The sequence below is a fragment of the Chiloscyllium punctatum genome, chromosome 42 (genome assembly GCF_047496795.1).
Source record: "Chiloscyllium punctatum isolate Juve2018m chromosome 42, sChiPun1.3, whole genome shotgun sequence".
Classification (NCBI taxonomy): Eukaryota; Metazoa; Chordata; class Chondrichthyes; order Orectolobiformes; family Hemiscylliidae; genus Chiloscyllium; species Chiloscyllium punctatum.
The window spans coordinates 18,412,467-18,427,877 of NC_092780.1; the positions used below are offsets into that span (position 1 = coordinate 18,412,467).

Genomic DNA, 15,411 nt, shown 5'->3' on the forward strand with positions numbered 1-15,411 from the left:
ATCTGTGGATGAGTGCCATGCCTCTAGGAATTCCCTGGCTATTCGCTGTTTGGCTTGTCCTATAATAGTAGTGTTGTCCCAGTTGAATTCATGTTGCTTGTCATCTGCGTGTGTGGCTCCTAAGGATAGCTGGTTGTGTCGTTTCTTGGCTAGTTGGTATTCATGGATGCGGATCGTTAGCTGTCTTCCTGTTTGTCCTATGTAGTGTTTTGTACAGTCCTTGCATGGGATTTTGTACACTACAACCGGACAGCTGGAACTGACAACCGGAAGCGGCAAATATAAACCACTACAATTGCAACACAAATTCCCAGCTCGGCAAACAGAACCACAACAACGAGCACCCGAGCTACAAATCTTCTCACAAATTATAAAGTATAAATATACAAAGGAATCTGTGTATCCTTGAATATCATCACTGAATCAAACTGATTTTTAAAACTCAAAAAAAACTTAAAGCTTGTTCACTTCTTGGAATAGCCTCCTCAACTCTTTTATGCTGTGAATGATGTTAATTCAGCATGTTTAGATTTGAGTTCTTTTTTTTTCCCAGTTATTTCCTTCCTGCTTTGGATTCTGCAGTTTTCACTTGGTCAAAATTCTTATTTTATTCTCTAACATTGTGCATGATTAAGCATTCTTAAGATATAATCTGAATGCTATGTGACATATGATGGCTTGGATTTGAAAAAAACTATTGACTGGCTATTTCACTCCAGAAGCAGCACCACCTTCCACAAGGAACAAATAAAAGTCGATCAGGCGTGAGTGCAGATAGACCATTTAGCCCATCAGGCCTACTCTAGCATTGAATGAGATAGGAACAGCAGCCGGCCATTCTGCTCCTCAAACCTGTTCCACCATTCAGTAGTTGATCTGTGGCTTAACTACATATACCTGCGTTTCACTCATATCCCTCAATATCTTTGCTTAACAAAAATGTATCGATCTCAGGTTTTAAGTTAGCAAGTGATCCAGCATTCACTGCGTTGGTGGAAGAGAGTTCCAAATATCTACCACCATCTACTCACACTCTGGCTGAGAAAGTCCCCCTCATCTCAGTTCTAAAGGGGCACCCCATCAATCTGTGACTGTCTTTGTCTCTCAAAATGGGCTAGTGGAAACATCATCTTCATATCCACTCTGTCCAGGCCTCTCAGTATCATGTAAGTTTCAATGCGATCTCCCCTCATCCTTCTAAACTCCTTTCAGTATAGACCTAGAGTTGTTTTTATTCATTTGTAGGATATGGGCATATCTGGCAGGCCGTCATTTATTGCCCATCCCTAGTTGTTCTTGAAAAGCTGGTAGTGAGTTGCCTTCTTAAACCACTGCAATCCACCTGCTGTAGGTTGACCCACAATTCCTTTATGGAAGGAATTCCAGGATTTTGACTCTGTAACTGTGAAGGAACAGCAGTATGTTTCCAAGTCAGGATGGTGAGTGGCTTGACGGGGAACTTGCAGATGGTAGTGTTCCCAAGTACTTGCTGCCCTTATCCTTCTAGACGCAAGTGGTTATGGGTTTGGAGTTTGCTATCTAAGGATGTTTGGTAAATGTCTGCTGTGCATTTTGTAGATAGTACATAGTGCTGTCCAGCATGTCAGTGGTGGAAGGAATGGATGATTGTGGATGTGCAGCCAATCAAGTAGGCTATTTTGTCCAGGATGATGTCAAGCTTCTTGAGTGCTGTTGGAGCAGCACCCATCGAGCCAAGTCGGGAGTATTCCAATTCACTCTTGACTTGTCTTGTAGATGGTGGACAAGGCATTTGGCAGTCAGGAAGTGAGTTACTCACTACAGTATTACTAGCCTGTAATCTGCTGTTGTTGCTTCTATGTTTATGTGGCAAAATTGAGTTTCTGGTCAATGGTAACATCCAGGAAGTTGATAGTGGGGGATTTGGTGATGGTAACACCACTGCATGTCAAAATATGGTGGCTAGATTGTCTCTTATTGGAGATGGTCATTGCCTGGCAATGACCATGATATGAACATTACTTGCCACTTGTCAGCCTGAGCCTCGATATTGTCCAGATCTTCACGTATTTGAATATGGATTACTTCACTACCTGAGCTGTTGCGACTGGCGCTGAACATTGTGCAGTCATCAGTGAACATTCCCACCTGACTGTGTGTGATGGAGAGAAAGTCATTGATGAAGCAGCTGAGGATGGTTGGGCCGAGGATATTACCCTGAGGAATTCTTGCAGTGATGCCCTAAAGCTGAGATGACTGACCTCTTACAGCCACAACCATTTTCTTGTCTGCTATGTATGACTCCAACCAGTAGAGAGTTTGCCCACTGATGCCCAATGTTTCCAGCTTTTCTAGAGCTCCTTGATGCTGTACTTGGTTAAATGTGGCCTTGATATCAAGGGCTGTCACTCTGTCTCTCATTCTTACTCTCATGCCTGGAATTCAGCCCTTTGTTCCATGTTTGAACCACAGCTGTAATGACGTTAGAAGCTGCGTGGCTCTGGTAGAACCCAAAATGGGCATTGAGTAGGTTATTGCTGAGCTGCTTGATTGCACTCCAAGATGATCAAGAATAGACTGTTTGGGTGATAGATAGCTAGGTTGGATTTGTCCTGGCTTGTGTTCAGGGCATAGTGGACAAGATTCAACATTGTCAGGTAAATGCCAGTGTTGTAACTACTGGAAGAATTTGTCTAGAGGAAGAGCAAGTCCTGGAGCACAAGTCTTCAGTACTGTTGTTGGAATGTTGTCAGGACCCATAGTCTTTGCAGTACTCAGTGCCTCCAACCATTTCTTGATGTTGTGACAATGCTGCTCCTTTAACAAGGTTTTGTTGTTTTTTTTCCCAGAGGGGTTATAACTGTATAGGTTCAGATGTATCTGGTTTGGATGGATTTTAGGGCCAATTTGATTTTGGCTAACAAATACCGACTCAGGTAAAATGTTTTTAAGTTTAAAAAAAACACTTGTATACTAGAAGGCCAATTCTCTCAGCCCAGATTTTCTCTGGTTTGGTTTGGTTTTTGAGCATTCTGGCTGTTCAGAGCTGCTGGTCAGTTGTTAGCTGGGAATCCAAAAGTAACAGCTGCCTGGAAGACCCTGTGTTTTTCCAAGGAGTGTTAATTCCAAGGGAACTTGGAACAGCATCGTGAAGTTGGGATAATCTGTAGTGTTTTTGATTAAGTTGTTATTCTGTATTCTGTTCTCTTTTGTATTTGGTACTCTGTAAATAAATTCTGTTTTGTTTAAAACTGGGCTTTTGACCAGCTACATCACTCCTGGAATATCCACTCTACATCTGTTCAAAACTACGAGGTCTGGGCTACCTTCTTGAAATGTTTTGAGAGTGTCTGGCCTCATCCATAACATGGACTGAATCGAAATGGCTAATGACTGGCACCTGTAATATTTGGGACGACTGGACAGGCTGGAATGGATCATCCACTCAGTACTTCTGGCTGAAGATTGCTGTGAGTGCTTCAGCCTTATCTTTTGCACTGTTGTGTGAGGCTCTTCCATCATTGACAATGGGGAGCTGCCTCCTTCCGTGAATTGTTTATTTGTCCATCACCATTCACAAATGAATATAGCAGGACTGTAGAACTTGTTGTGGGCTCACTTGGCTCTGTCTATTTCTTGCTGCTTATGCTGTTTGCATGCAATTTGGCCTGTTTGGTCACTTCACCAGATTGATACCTCATTTCTCTGTCTGCTTGGTGCTGCTCCTGGGATGCCCTCCGCCACTCTCCATTGAGTCAGGATTAATCCCCTGACTTTTTGGTAGTGATTCACCAGGGATATGACATACCGTGAGGTTGCAGGTCGTACTGGAGTACAATTCTGCTACTGTTGATGGCTCTCGGTGCTTCGTAGGTACACAGTCTTGAGTTGCTAGATCTGTTGGAATTCTGTGCAATTTAGCATGTTGATAGTGCCACACAACATAATGAAGGAAAATGTGAAGGCAAAGCTTCGTCTCCAGAAGGACTGTGCAGCGGTCACTCTTACCGATGCTGTTTCGGACAGATGCATGTGCAGCCAACAGATTGATTAAGGATGAGCATGTTTTCCCCTCTTGTTGGTTCCCTTTTGTCTGCTGCAGTCTAACAGTAGTGTCTTTTAGAACCCGACCAGCTTAATCAGTGGTGTTGCTGCCGAGCCACTCTTGGTGGTAGATGTTGAAACTCCCCACTCAAAATACATTTTGCATCTTAACCCTAACCCTCAGCATGTCCTCCAAGTATTGTTTAACATGGCAGAGTACTGATTAAACAGCCAAGGGAGAACAGTATGTGGTAATCAACAGGAGGTTTCCTTGCCTGTGTTTAACCTAAAGTCATGAGACTTAATGGGGTCCTGACTCCATGTTGAGGAATCCCAGGCCACCTCCATTTTGACTGTATATCATAGTGCCACCACTTCTGCTGGGCCAGTCCTGCACATGAGACAGGACTTATCCAGAGATAGTGGGACACTGTCTGTAAGGTATGACTCAATGAGTATGACTGTTAGGTTATTGCTTGACTAGTCTGTGAGAAAGCTCTCCAAATTTTGGCATAAGCCCCCAGATGTTAGTAAGGTGATGGATGGTGAATTGGTAAAAATGGTTTAAAAAAAAAAGGACAGGACTTGGACAATTAAAAGTATGTCCTTGATTTGTGGTGTAGAATAGAGAGACCTCGAGGTTCAGCTGCATAATTCTTTGAAGTTTGCTTCACATATGAGTAGCTATTTAGTATGCTTGTCTTCATTGGTCAGACTTTTCAGTGTAGGAATTGGGTCATTTATGTTGCGATTGTACAAAGTGTTGGTGAGGTCTGTTATGGAGTACTGTGTCCATTTCTGGTCTCCTTATTATAAGAAGGATATCATTAAACTGTAGAGGCTTCTGAAGTGATTTACCAGGATGTTCCTGGGAATGGAGGATTTGAGTTATAAGGAGAGGCTGGATTAACTGTGTCTTTTTTCACTGGAGGGAAGAAGATTGAGGGGTGACCTTTGAGATTTACAAAATCATGAGGGGTATAGTTAATGTGAACGACAGGTATCTTTTCCCGAGGGTTGGGGAATTCAAGACTCGGGGGCATATTAAGTCGAGAGGAGAAAGATTTTTTAAAAAAGACATGAGGGACAGTATGATGTGTATGTATGTTTGGAATGAACATCCAGAAGAAGTAGTGGATGCAGGTCCAGTTACAATGTTTAAAAGACATTTGGATAAGTATGTGAATAAGAAATGTTTTGAGGGATATGGGTTTGGCACAGGCAGGTGGAACTAGTTTAGTTTGGGATTATGCTTGGCATAGATTGATTGGTTTGAGTGGTCTGTTTCTGTGTTGTATGACTCTGAGGACTTTGAAGTATTGAAAAGGCTGTTTCTACCACTGTCTTTTCTGGTTCATAGGGTGATGCCAGGTGGTCCATCCAGTTTTGACTCCTAGTTGAGACTTTGTAGTGGTCGATGTACTAACTGGCTTGTTTGGCCATTTCAGACGGCAGTTGAGAGTCATCACATTCCTGTAGGTGTGGAGTCACATGGAGGCCAGGCCAGGTGAGGATGGTCGATTTCCTTCCATGAAGGATATTAGTGGTCCTTAACCACTCCTCATGTGACAAGCCCTTCATTCCCAGGATCATTGTTGAAAACCTCCTTTGGATCTCTGCCAACACCAGACCATCCTGCTGTAGAACCTAGAACAATACAGGTCAGGAATGGGCCCTTCAGCTCATGATGTTATGCCAAACCTGATACCAAAGTAAACTAATCCTTTCTGTGAGCCATTGATCTATATCCCTCCATTCCTTGCTTATCTAAAAGCCCTTGAACACCCCATCGTATCTGCCTCCACTATCACCCTTTGGCATTGCATTCTGGACCCCTACCACACTCTGTCTGAAAAAAAAAACTTGCCTCTCACATCTCCTTTGAACTTTCCTCCTCGCACCTTAAACGCATGCCCCCTTGTATTAGACACTTCAACTCTGGGAAAAAGATTCTGACTGCCAAACCTAACTACGCATCTCATAATTTTATAGACTTCATCCTTAGTGATGACCAATACACTCACCTCTGCTTCCTGACTGTTGAAGTTCTGGTTAGCTACTGGTGTCTTCCACAATGAAGACTGATGCAAAGTACCTATTCCGTTCCTCTGTCATTTCTTTGTTCTTCATTAATACTTACCCAGCTTCATTTTGGTGCAATGCAATTTCTACTCTTGCCTCTCTCTTACCTTTCAGATTGCTAAAGGAACTCTTGAAATTCTTTTATATTACTAGTTAGAGTACTCTTATATTTCATCCTTTTCCTCCCTTATTCCTTTTTGTAGTTATCCTTTACTGGTTTTTAAGGTTTTGCATTCCTCTAGGTTCTCACTAATCTTCCCCACCTTACATGCTTTTTCTTTTTCTTTTCGTCATTTTGTAATCAATCTACTCTGGGATGTTACTGTACACCTCTTAAATGCAGGGTGAATTCTATCATATTGTGGACACTGGTCCCTAGAAGTTGCTTCACTTTCAACTCCCCAATCATCTCTGCCTCACTACACATCAGTTGATCCAGAATTGCCTGTAACCAAGGTGAGGTCTACCGCAAGATGCTCCAAAAAAAAACCTTGTGTGCATTCCATGAATTCCTTTTCTTGGGATCCATTGCCAACTTGAATTTCCCAGTCCACCTACATATTAAAATCCCCAATGAGTTGTGTAATGGTTATTTTCTTGCACCACTTTTCTATCTCTTGATTTTATTTTCTTCCCTGCATCCTGACTACTGGTCGGAGGCTTGTATATGACTCTCCTCATGGTTCTGTGTTTCCTTGACTCTACATGCAAGATTCCATGTCTCCGATTCAGTATCACTTCTGTGCACCTACCTGTCCTTTCAATAAGATGAGCATCCTTGAATGTTTAGTTCCCAGCCCTGATCCGCTTGCCGCCATGTCTTTGTGATTTTTGACAATATCACATCCACCAATTTTAATATGCGCTACAAACTAATTTGCCTGGTTTTGTATAATGTGCGCATTTTAAGTACAACACCTTTCAGTCCTGTGTTGATTTACCCTTGTCTGCTGTTGACATTATCCTCCTCTTTTTATTGTTAAAACCGAAGCAAAGGAATTATTCAACATATCTGCCATTTCCCATCATCGTTGACAGTATCCTCACTTTCAACTTCGATGGGCCAACATTACTCCTGACCACCCACTTTCCCTTTTCCTTTCATAACCATAAAACTACTACTTATTGATTTTCATGTCCCTGGCAAGTTTCCATTCCTGATCCCTTTAAGTAGTTCTTGTTTTGTGGCTCTACACTGGTCTTTGTATAATTTCCATTAAACAGGAGTTTTTAAATTTGCTATTTTGTGCATGTTTGTCAGGCCTTTCTTTTAACTTTATGCTGTCCCTTTTCTCTAGTTGTCCATGGCTATTGATGGTGGCTGATCAACCTCACTTTGCTGCCATTTGCCCCATAATCCTCAATTCCTTTACTAATTTCAAATCTGTCTATCTCACCCCACAATATACTTTAACAACCCAACCTCTACACAGAATTCCTTTGAGACAAGTTCCTCCTCATTTCTGTATTGTGTTGGCAACCTCTTATGCTGAGATTCTATCCTTTTGGTCCCAGTCTCTTTCAACATCTATCCTGTCAAGTTCTCTAGAAATCTTTTTATTCCTTTAAATAAGGTTGCCTATCATTCTTAACTCAACCTCTCCTCAAAAGACAGTCCCTTCATATCTGGGGTCAACCTATTGAACCTTCTGTGCTTGAATATCTTTTCTTGGATAAGGGGACCAAAATTGTTTGGACTCCAAGTGCTGTCTGACTAGTGCATCGTGTAGTTTTAGCAAGACCTCATGATTATTAATATACTCTGTTCCCTTTTGAAATTAAGGCTAGCATGCATTTGCCTTCGTAATACCTGCTGAGCTTCTGTGTTAGCTTTTTGTGATATAGGGACTCTGAAATCCTTGTACTATAGCTTTATGCTATTTTTTCCCGATTCAAGTAATACGCAGGTTTTCTATTCTTCCTGCCAAAGTGCATGGCCTCAGATTTTCTCATATACCATCTGCCAAGTTTTTGCCTGCTTGTAGACTGTGTCACACTCTTATTTACTTTCCTGCCCATCCATAAACTTGGCAATAGTACATTCACTTTCCATATCCAAACACCAATGTAGCTTGTAAGTAATTGTGGCCCCACCATTGATCCCTGTTGCACTACTAGGAATAGGTTGCCATCCCGATAATGCCCTCCCCACCACCACCTCAATTCTGTCCTCCATCAGTTCGCCTATCCTCAGTTTATGCTAATATACTAGCTCCAAGAGAAAAGAAAAACTCTGCATTTTAGTTTGAAAAAAATTAAAGCTGAGAAGATTTAAACCGACTTTCATACCTCTTATTTTGGACCTAGAATTTTCTTTTAAATATATGTTATGGTGATGAGTTGATTCAGCTTTAAGTGTACTGTTGGAGTAAATTTAGTTTCTATAGTCATGGTTAACTGTCAGCCCAGCTTGAGGGGAAACTGCAATCAAATTGGCTTGAAAATAGTAATTATTTCATTGTGAGTCTGCCTGTTAGCTATGCCGAAATGTAAAAACATCAAATTTGTGGAAATTTAATTGAAAAACCTGTGTAACTAATTCTGATTTTCAGTGAAGCACATCAGTGAAGCCGAGATGCAAATCACGACACAGCCTTTCTTTCTTTCAGGATTGAACGATGCAGGCAACGGGACTCAATATATTTCCTGAAATGATTCTGTTGTGAGTGTAGCATAAAGTATAATATGGCTGGAATGTACTGGGGAGTCATGTAAATAAAGTGGGTTGACACATACCAGATACTATACCTTGGATCTGTATGGATGCTTTGAAACACGTGAAAAGTACCAATGACCAATCACAGCTCACTTAGTCAATCACACCTCTCAAAATAATATGCAGTTTAGAAATTGAATTTTGACTGTGCAACCTGAAAGCAACTCTAAATTCACACACTGATTTATACTTAAGTGTACAGCTACTCAATGTGTCCAACACCATTAATGGTGAGAATCATGCTCCTACCTTTTGAATTGAAGGTCCTTGTGACTTTTGTATGGAGATGTAGATAATTTTTTTGAGATACTTTGCAGATTGGGATTGCTGATTACCTTATTTTTAAATACTTACAGGTATCAGTCTTAAATTTACCATTTCCTTATTTGACCCTTGTGCCCAAGACTTCTGTAATCTCTAGCGTCACTACTGATGTCTAACAGCATAGGGAAATTCATTTTCATCTTCATTGACTGAACAATACTCCATAAAGTTGTGAGAAGATTTGTAGCTCAGGTTGAGATTCTGGATGTAGGTTTGCTCACTGAGCTGGAAGGTTCATTTTCAGATGTTTTGTCACCATACCTGGTAGCATCTTCAGTGAACCTCCGGACGAAGCACTGCTGGTGTTTCCTGCTTTCTATTTTATATGTTTGGGTCTCCTTGGGTTGGTGATGCCATTTCCTGTGGTGGTATCACTTCCTATGGTGATGTCATTTCCTGTTCTTTTTCTCAGGGGTTAGTAAATGGGATCCAAGTCAATGTGTTTGTAGATAGGGTTCCAGTTGGAATGCCATGCTTCTAGGAATTCTCGTGCATGTCTCTGTTTGGCTTGTCTTAGGATGGATGTGTTATCCAAACAAGCAGAAAACTAGCCACCAGGATACATGAACATCAATTGGCCGCAAAGCGACATGACCCTTTCTCATCAGTATACTTACATACATCGTAGGACAAGCTAAACAGACACGCACAAGGATTCCTAGAAGCATAGCATTCCAACTGGAACTCTGTCAACAAACACACTGACTTGGACCCAATTTACCACCCTTCGAGAAATAAACCGGAAATGACATCCCCATAAGAAATTACCGCCGCAGGAAATGACATCACCAGTCCAAAGAAACCCAAACATAGAAAGCAGGAAACACCAGCAGTGCTTTTATCCGGAGGCTCACTGAAGAGGTTATCTTGTATGGTGGCGAAATATCTGAAAATAAACCTTCCAGCTCAGCGAAACAAACCTACACCCTGACCAATACTCTAACAGAGCGTACAGCTTACCCAATTTTCATTCCATAGATTTCCAAGTACCTTCTGACCTGTCCTACCTGTCTCCCTTCCTTCCCACCTGTCTGCTGCACCTTTCTCTCCAGTCCAGACACTGAGATTCCATGTCTTTTACATTTTTGGTTCCCTGATGAAACTATGACTTCCACCATCTCAGGATTCCCTCTACAATAAAAGCAAAACAGTTGGAATTTTGTTTTATATTCATTCAAAAGACTTCAATGATAGCTGAACTAACTACACCAAGACCGGTATCCTGTCACCAAGCCACCCTTCATTTACATGTGGAGAGCCTTTGACACTGATCCATCTTCCTCAGAGCCAAATCTCAGAGCGAACAGGATGTCTGACACTCCTGTTTTTTTTGTGCATGAATCTTTATTCAATTTCCACCACCACCAAGAAGAAAAGAAACACCCAAGTGGCCATGACAAGCAGTGCTCTTCACATCAAAGGGTCATGCTGCGTGATCAAACAGTGAAGGGGAGGGCAGGGATTAAATCAAAATAGAATTGGAGGGGGAAATAATGCACTCCACTCCCTACGGCACCCACCTCACCCTAAACAACTCCAGGGTGTTGGTGGACACAGTGTGCTCCTTCTCCAGAGACATACACTCCTGTTTTTTTCAAGTCCTAATGATTTAATTGAAAATCCACCGGAGCGGACAAACCCCAAACATCAAACAACTTTATACACTCCTGTTATCTGTCAGCCAGGGTTCCTTAATTGGACAAGGTTAACAGCTGCAATCAGGGAACTCATATTCTATGAGGTCTACCCGGCTGACCTTGTTACAATCACTATGTTCCTTCCCTTTTGAAACTGAGGACTTAGGCCTGTTCTTTTTTTGTTGCTCCTCCTGGGGCATTTTAGCATCAGGTCAGGTTCTTTCCACTCTGCCTCAGATACGGGCAGTGTGTAATGCATTAGAGAGCCCAGAGCGTCTCGTAAAAAATTCATTCTCCTCTTCAAGTGGCTAAAGTGTTGAAGTAGTGACATCCACAGTGTCCATGTCCGATTCAAAGGTATCTTCAACATTTGACAATGAGAGAGAACCCACAGGTTTCCATAGGCCCCTGTTGGAAATGCAGTCAAGGAGTTGGGCATGGTTTGCTTTCGCACCGTTGGCAAGTTTCATATGGTCTACATGCTTGTTCAGGACTGTCGCACCGACCTGAACTTTATATGTAACTGAACCTGACCTCTCGTTGGCCATGTCTCTTACCCATGCAAGGCTATTGCTGTGGTTCCGATACCAAATGTCATGTCCTGGAGTAAATTTGCTTAATGGAGTCTTGTCTGGCATTGCACTTTCATCACCTCACTCCCCCTGGGTATGGAAGATCAGATTTAATCTGGTGTGGAGTCTTCTCCCAATTAGCAACTCTGCTTAGCATCTTGTCCTATAATCAAATGGGAACTGTGACAGTTTGGTATCTAGTGAAGCTGTGGGCTAATTCTGGAAGCCTGTCTTCAAAGTTTGGACTGCAAGAAATGCTTACCTTAACTCAAAAAAACAACTGTTGCAAGCAATTTTCTTGAGCACGTTTCTCTCTCGTCACTAATGAAGTAACTCCGCAGAGACTGCTATCCTTCTATTAAGTCACCCGTTATTTACATGTGGAGATCTTTGACACTATTCCAGCTTTTTCAGAGCCAGCTCTCGGAGTGAATAGGTAGAAACAGGAGTGTCAGAGGTTCTATCAGCCAGGGCTTCCTGATTTGGACCAAATTAAGAACCTAAGTCAAAAACCCAGATTCTGCGGTCCACCTGGCTGACCTCGTTACAATAGCACTTGAACATCACAGAAGTGTGTGTATATATCGTGTAAATCCATATATTCTTAGAGTTTGTTCTCAGTTTTGGAAATTAAAACGCTTACAGGTCATGTAGAATTGGGTGACGCAGTTGTCATACTCTTAGTGGTTCCCAGCCAAGTGGGAAACCAAGGTCAACATACCTTATGTTTCAGTGGACTTTGTAAATCCCATACTGTACACTGGTTTCATAAACCTTGTCACCAAGGCAACAACCCTTCTGAAGATGTAAGATGCATGCTCATTTAAGGTTTTACAGGCCGACTTGTATATTCATGGAGCTTTGGAGAACTTTCGGATGTTTCGATCCACTTGACTGGCAATTGTCTTGAACTTTGTACCCAAACAAGGGAATTAACTAAAATTGATGTATGATATGCTAAGACCTTTGTGTAAATTCCATTAATTCTCACCACTTTACCTGGAATTTATTCTTGACCTGTATTTCTGTAATTTTGGGAAACACAAGTTGCAAAGGAAAGATTATCAAAACATAGTTTCTTATAGCCGCAATGCGTTTTTTGTTTATCAACCCATCGAGTCCCATAGCTACCTGGACCACACCTCCTCCTGCAAAAATGCTATCCCTTATTCCCAATTCCTCTGTCTCTGCCACATCTGCTCCCAGTAGGACTAATTCCACCACAGAACACACCAGATAGCCTCCTTTTAAAGACCGCAATTTCTCCTCCCACGTGGTTGATGGATGATCTCCAGCGCATCTCATTCACTTCCCACACCTCTGCCCTCGAACCTCACCCCCCCCCCCCCCCCAAATTGCAAAAAGGACAGAAGCCCCCTGGTCCTCACCTTCCAACCCACCAACCTCCTTATACATCGCATCATCCTCCGCCATTTCTGCCATATACAAATGGACCCCACCATTAGAGATATATTCCCCCCCACCCCTATCCACTTTCCATAAAGACTGTTCACTCCTTGACTACCCCGTAAGGTCCACAACCCCAACAACACACCCTCCCATGCCACCGCAGGAATTGAAAAACCTGTGCCCACACCTCCCCCCTCACTTCCATCCAAGGACCCAAGGGAGCCTTCCACATCCATCAAAGTTTCACCTGCACTTCCACATGTCATTTACTGTATCTGTCCCTCTCGATATTGAGGAGACAGGACGCCTACTCGCAGAGCGCTTCAGGGAACATCTCCGGGACACCCACACCAAACACTTCAATTCCTCCTCCCAGTCTGCTAAAGACATGCAGGTCCTGGGCCACCTCCATCCTTACCTCCTCTTACCACCCAACGCCGCCTCTTCCACCTCTGGACCCTCCAACCCCACGGCATCAATGTGGTTTCCTCATTTCCCCTCCCCCACCTTGTCCCAGTTCCAACCTTCCAGCTCAGCACTATGCTCATGACCTGTCCATTTTCCTTCCCACCTATCCATTCCACCCTCCCCTCCGACCTATCACCATTACTCCAACCTCCATCCACCGTTTGCACTCTCAACTTTCCCCTCCCCAGCCCCGACCCCCTCTATTCATCTCTCCACCCTCGAGGCTCCCAGCCTCATTCATGGTGAAGGGCTTATGACTGAAAAGTCGATCTTCCTGCTCCTCGCATGCTGCCTGACCTGCTGTGCTTATTCAGCACCACACTTTTGACTCTAATCTCTAGCATTTGCAGTCCTCACTTTCGCTTCTGTTGTTTCTGCCTGTCTTTTCTGGTGGTTAGGTCAATGCCAGATTGTCCATCTGGATTCATTTCTTTGTCGAGACTGATAAAACTAAATAGCTTGCTAGACCATTTCAGAGGCCTGTTGAGAGTCATCCACATTGTTGAAAGTATGGAGTCATATATAGACCAGAACAGGATGGTGCATTTCTTTCCCTGAAGAATGTTAATGAGCCAGAGAGATTTTTTTTAATGGATTATTTGTCGATCAGTTATCAGTTGCAGGATTCGAACCCAGGTCCCCAGAATATTAGCTGAGTTTCTGGATTAATAGTGTCTCGATAATGCCACCAGGCCCTTTTATTTTTCTCTCTGATTTGTTCCCCTTTACTCATTTGATTTTCCTCACTTTAAAGCTGGAGCAGATAACGCGGTTGCCGTAGATTTCAGGAGATTGTCCCAAGCCTTTACAAATAGCCACTTATTTGCCCTTTCATAACCTGTTGACATCAGATTGTATTTTCTTTATATTTTTGCTCGTTGTCCCAGAGTAGTGCTTGTCAAATCTTTTGAGCTGTTACAAAAATGCTGCAGTGGTATGTCATGTCATAATTTGTGAAATTGTGCTGCACTTTTTCAAGAATGAAATCAAAATGCTTTGTGGATATAACTTTACTAAATATACAGTCTTCACTGACCATATGAATTAAATATAACATTGAAGGTTTTGGCAGAATACGTTCTCTGCTCTGCCCTAAAGATTTCAAGACTTGAATATTGTGATCAGTGCACTGCATTTAGAGATTTCTGAATGTTCTATCAAAATGTTTTTATTACCACATTTGAAAGAATACTGTCATTTGTGAGAACAATTTGCCTGTGGAGATTTTCTTTGCCATTTCGGGCTGAAAAAAAAATTGAATGAGCTAACTCAAGCCCATGTTCTAATGTCTCCTCAAACTGTATTGCCCCCCAGCAACTAGTATAGATTAGCAAATCTGTAGGTGGTAATGTCAGTGAGAACATTTGTATTCCAAGAGGACTTAATAACATGAATTTGAAGGAGGAACTAAAAAAATTAAAACTGAAAAATGCGGATGCTGGAAATCAGAAACAAAAACAGAAATTATTGGGAAAACTGAGCAGGTCTGGTGACATCTATGGAGAGAAAGCAGAGTTAACGTTTTGGTTCTGGTGACTTTTCTTCAGTCTTCGGTGACCTGAAACATTAATTCTGCTTTTCTTCAATAGATGCTGCCAGACCTGCTGAGTTTTTCCAACAATTTCTGGGTTTTTTTTGTTAGTAAAGAAAATGTTTTTCTATGTAAGACTTCTGGGAATATTCCTGAAAGTTTAGAAAATAACTGTGGTGTGGTGTGGTGTTGACCTGATGGATCAGGAGGGTAGTGTAGGATGGTTGAAAAGCTCTGCTCCTGTCACATTCTATTTTTAGATGAATTCTCAATCTTAATTTGAAATGGCAGTGCTAACTAGAACTGATTTGCTTTCATAATCTAATTCCAGCAGCGCAGATGCTGTTTACTAAATCACCTCCCACAAACTGTTTTGCGAGAAGTTGGGTACAGTATATGTGTTATGTAAAGTGTTACTATGGTTGACAAATTCTGTAAACATGTCATAAATTAAAGTACTATGTATTTTGTTTATTTTTTTCAGGTACAAGTTTCCTTTGATCTCAACAATATGCAAATGAAGTATTTTGATGAAGATAATGAAGAAGTGAGTGCTTGTAGTGCTCAAATATTTTGGAATGCTTTTTTGTTTTAATACTCATACCCTGGCTTTTAATTCTCTAAGTAGGAATGTCTTTTACTTGTGTA

General features: G+C 42.0%; 1 protein-coding gene across 3 annotated transcripts in view; it reads left to right on the plus strand.

The window, feature by feature from the left end:
* nbr1a (NBR1 autophagy cargo receptor a) overlaps nt 1-15,411 on the plus strand; it is a 78,747-nt gene that overhangs the window by 7,198 nt on the left and 56,138 nt on the right. For all 3 annotated transcript variants that reach the window (XM_072561561.1, XM_072561563.1, XM_072561562.1), the window contains exon 2: nt 15,248-15,310. In XM_072561561.1, coding sequence (XP_072417662.1) covers nt 15,248-15,310 — 63 coding nt within the window. The remainder of the gene's footprint in view (nt 1-15,247; nt 15,311-15,411) is intronic.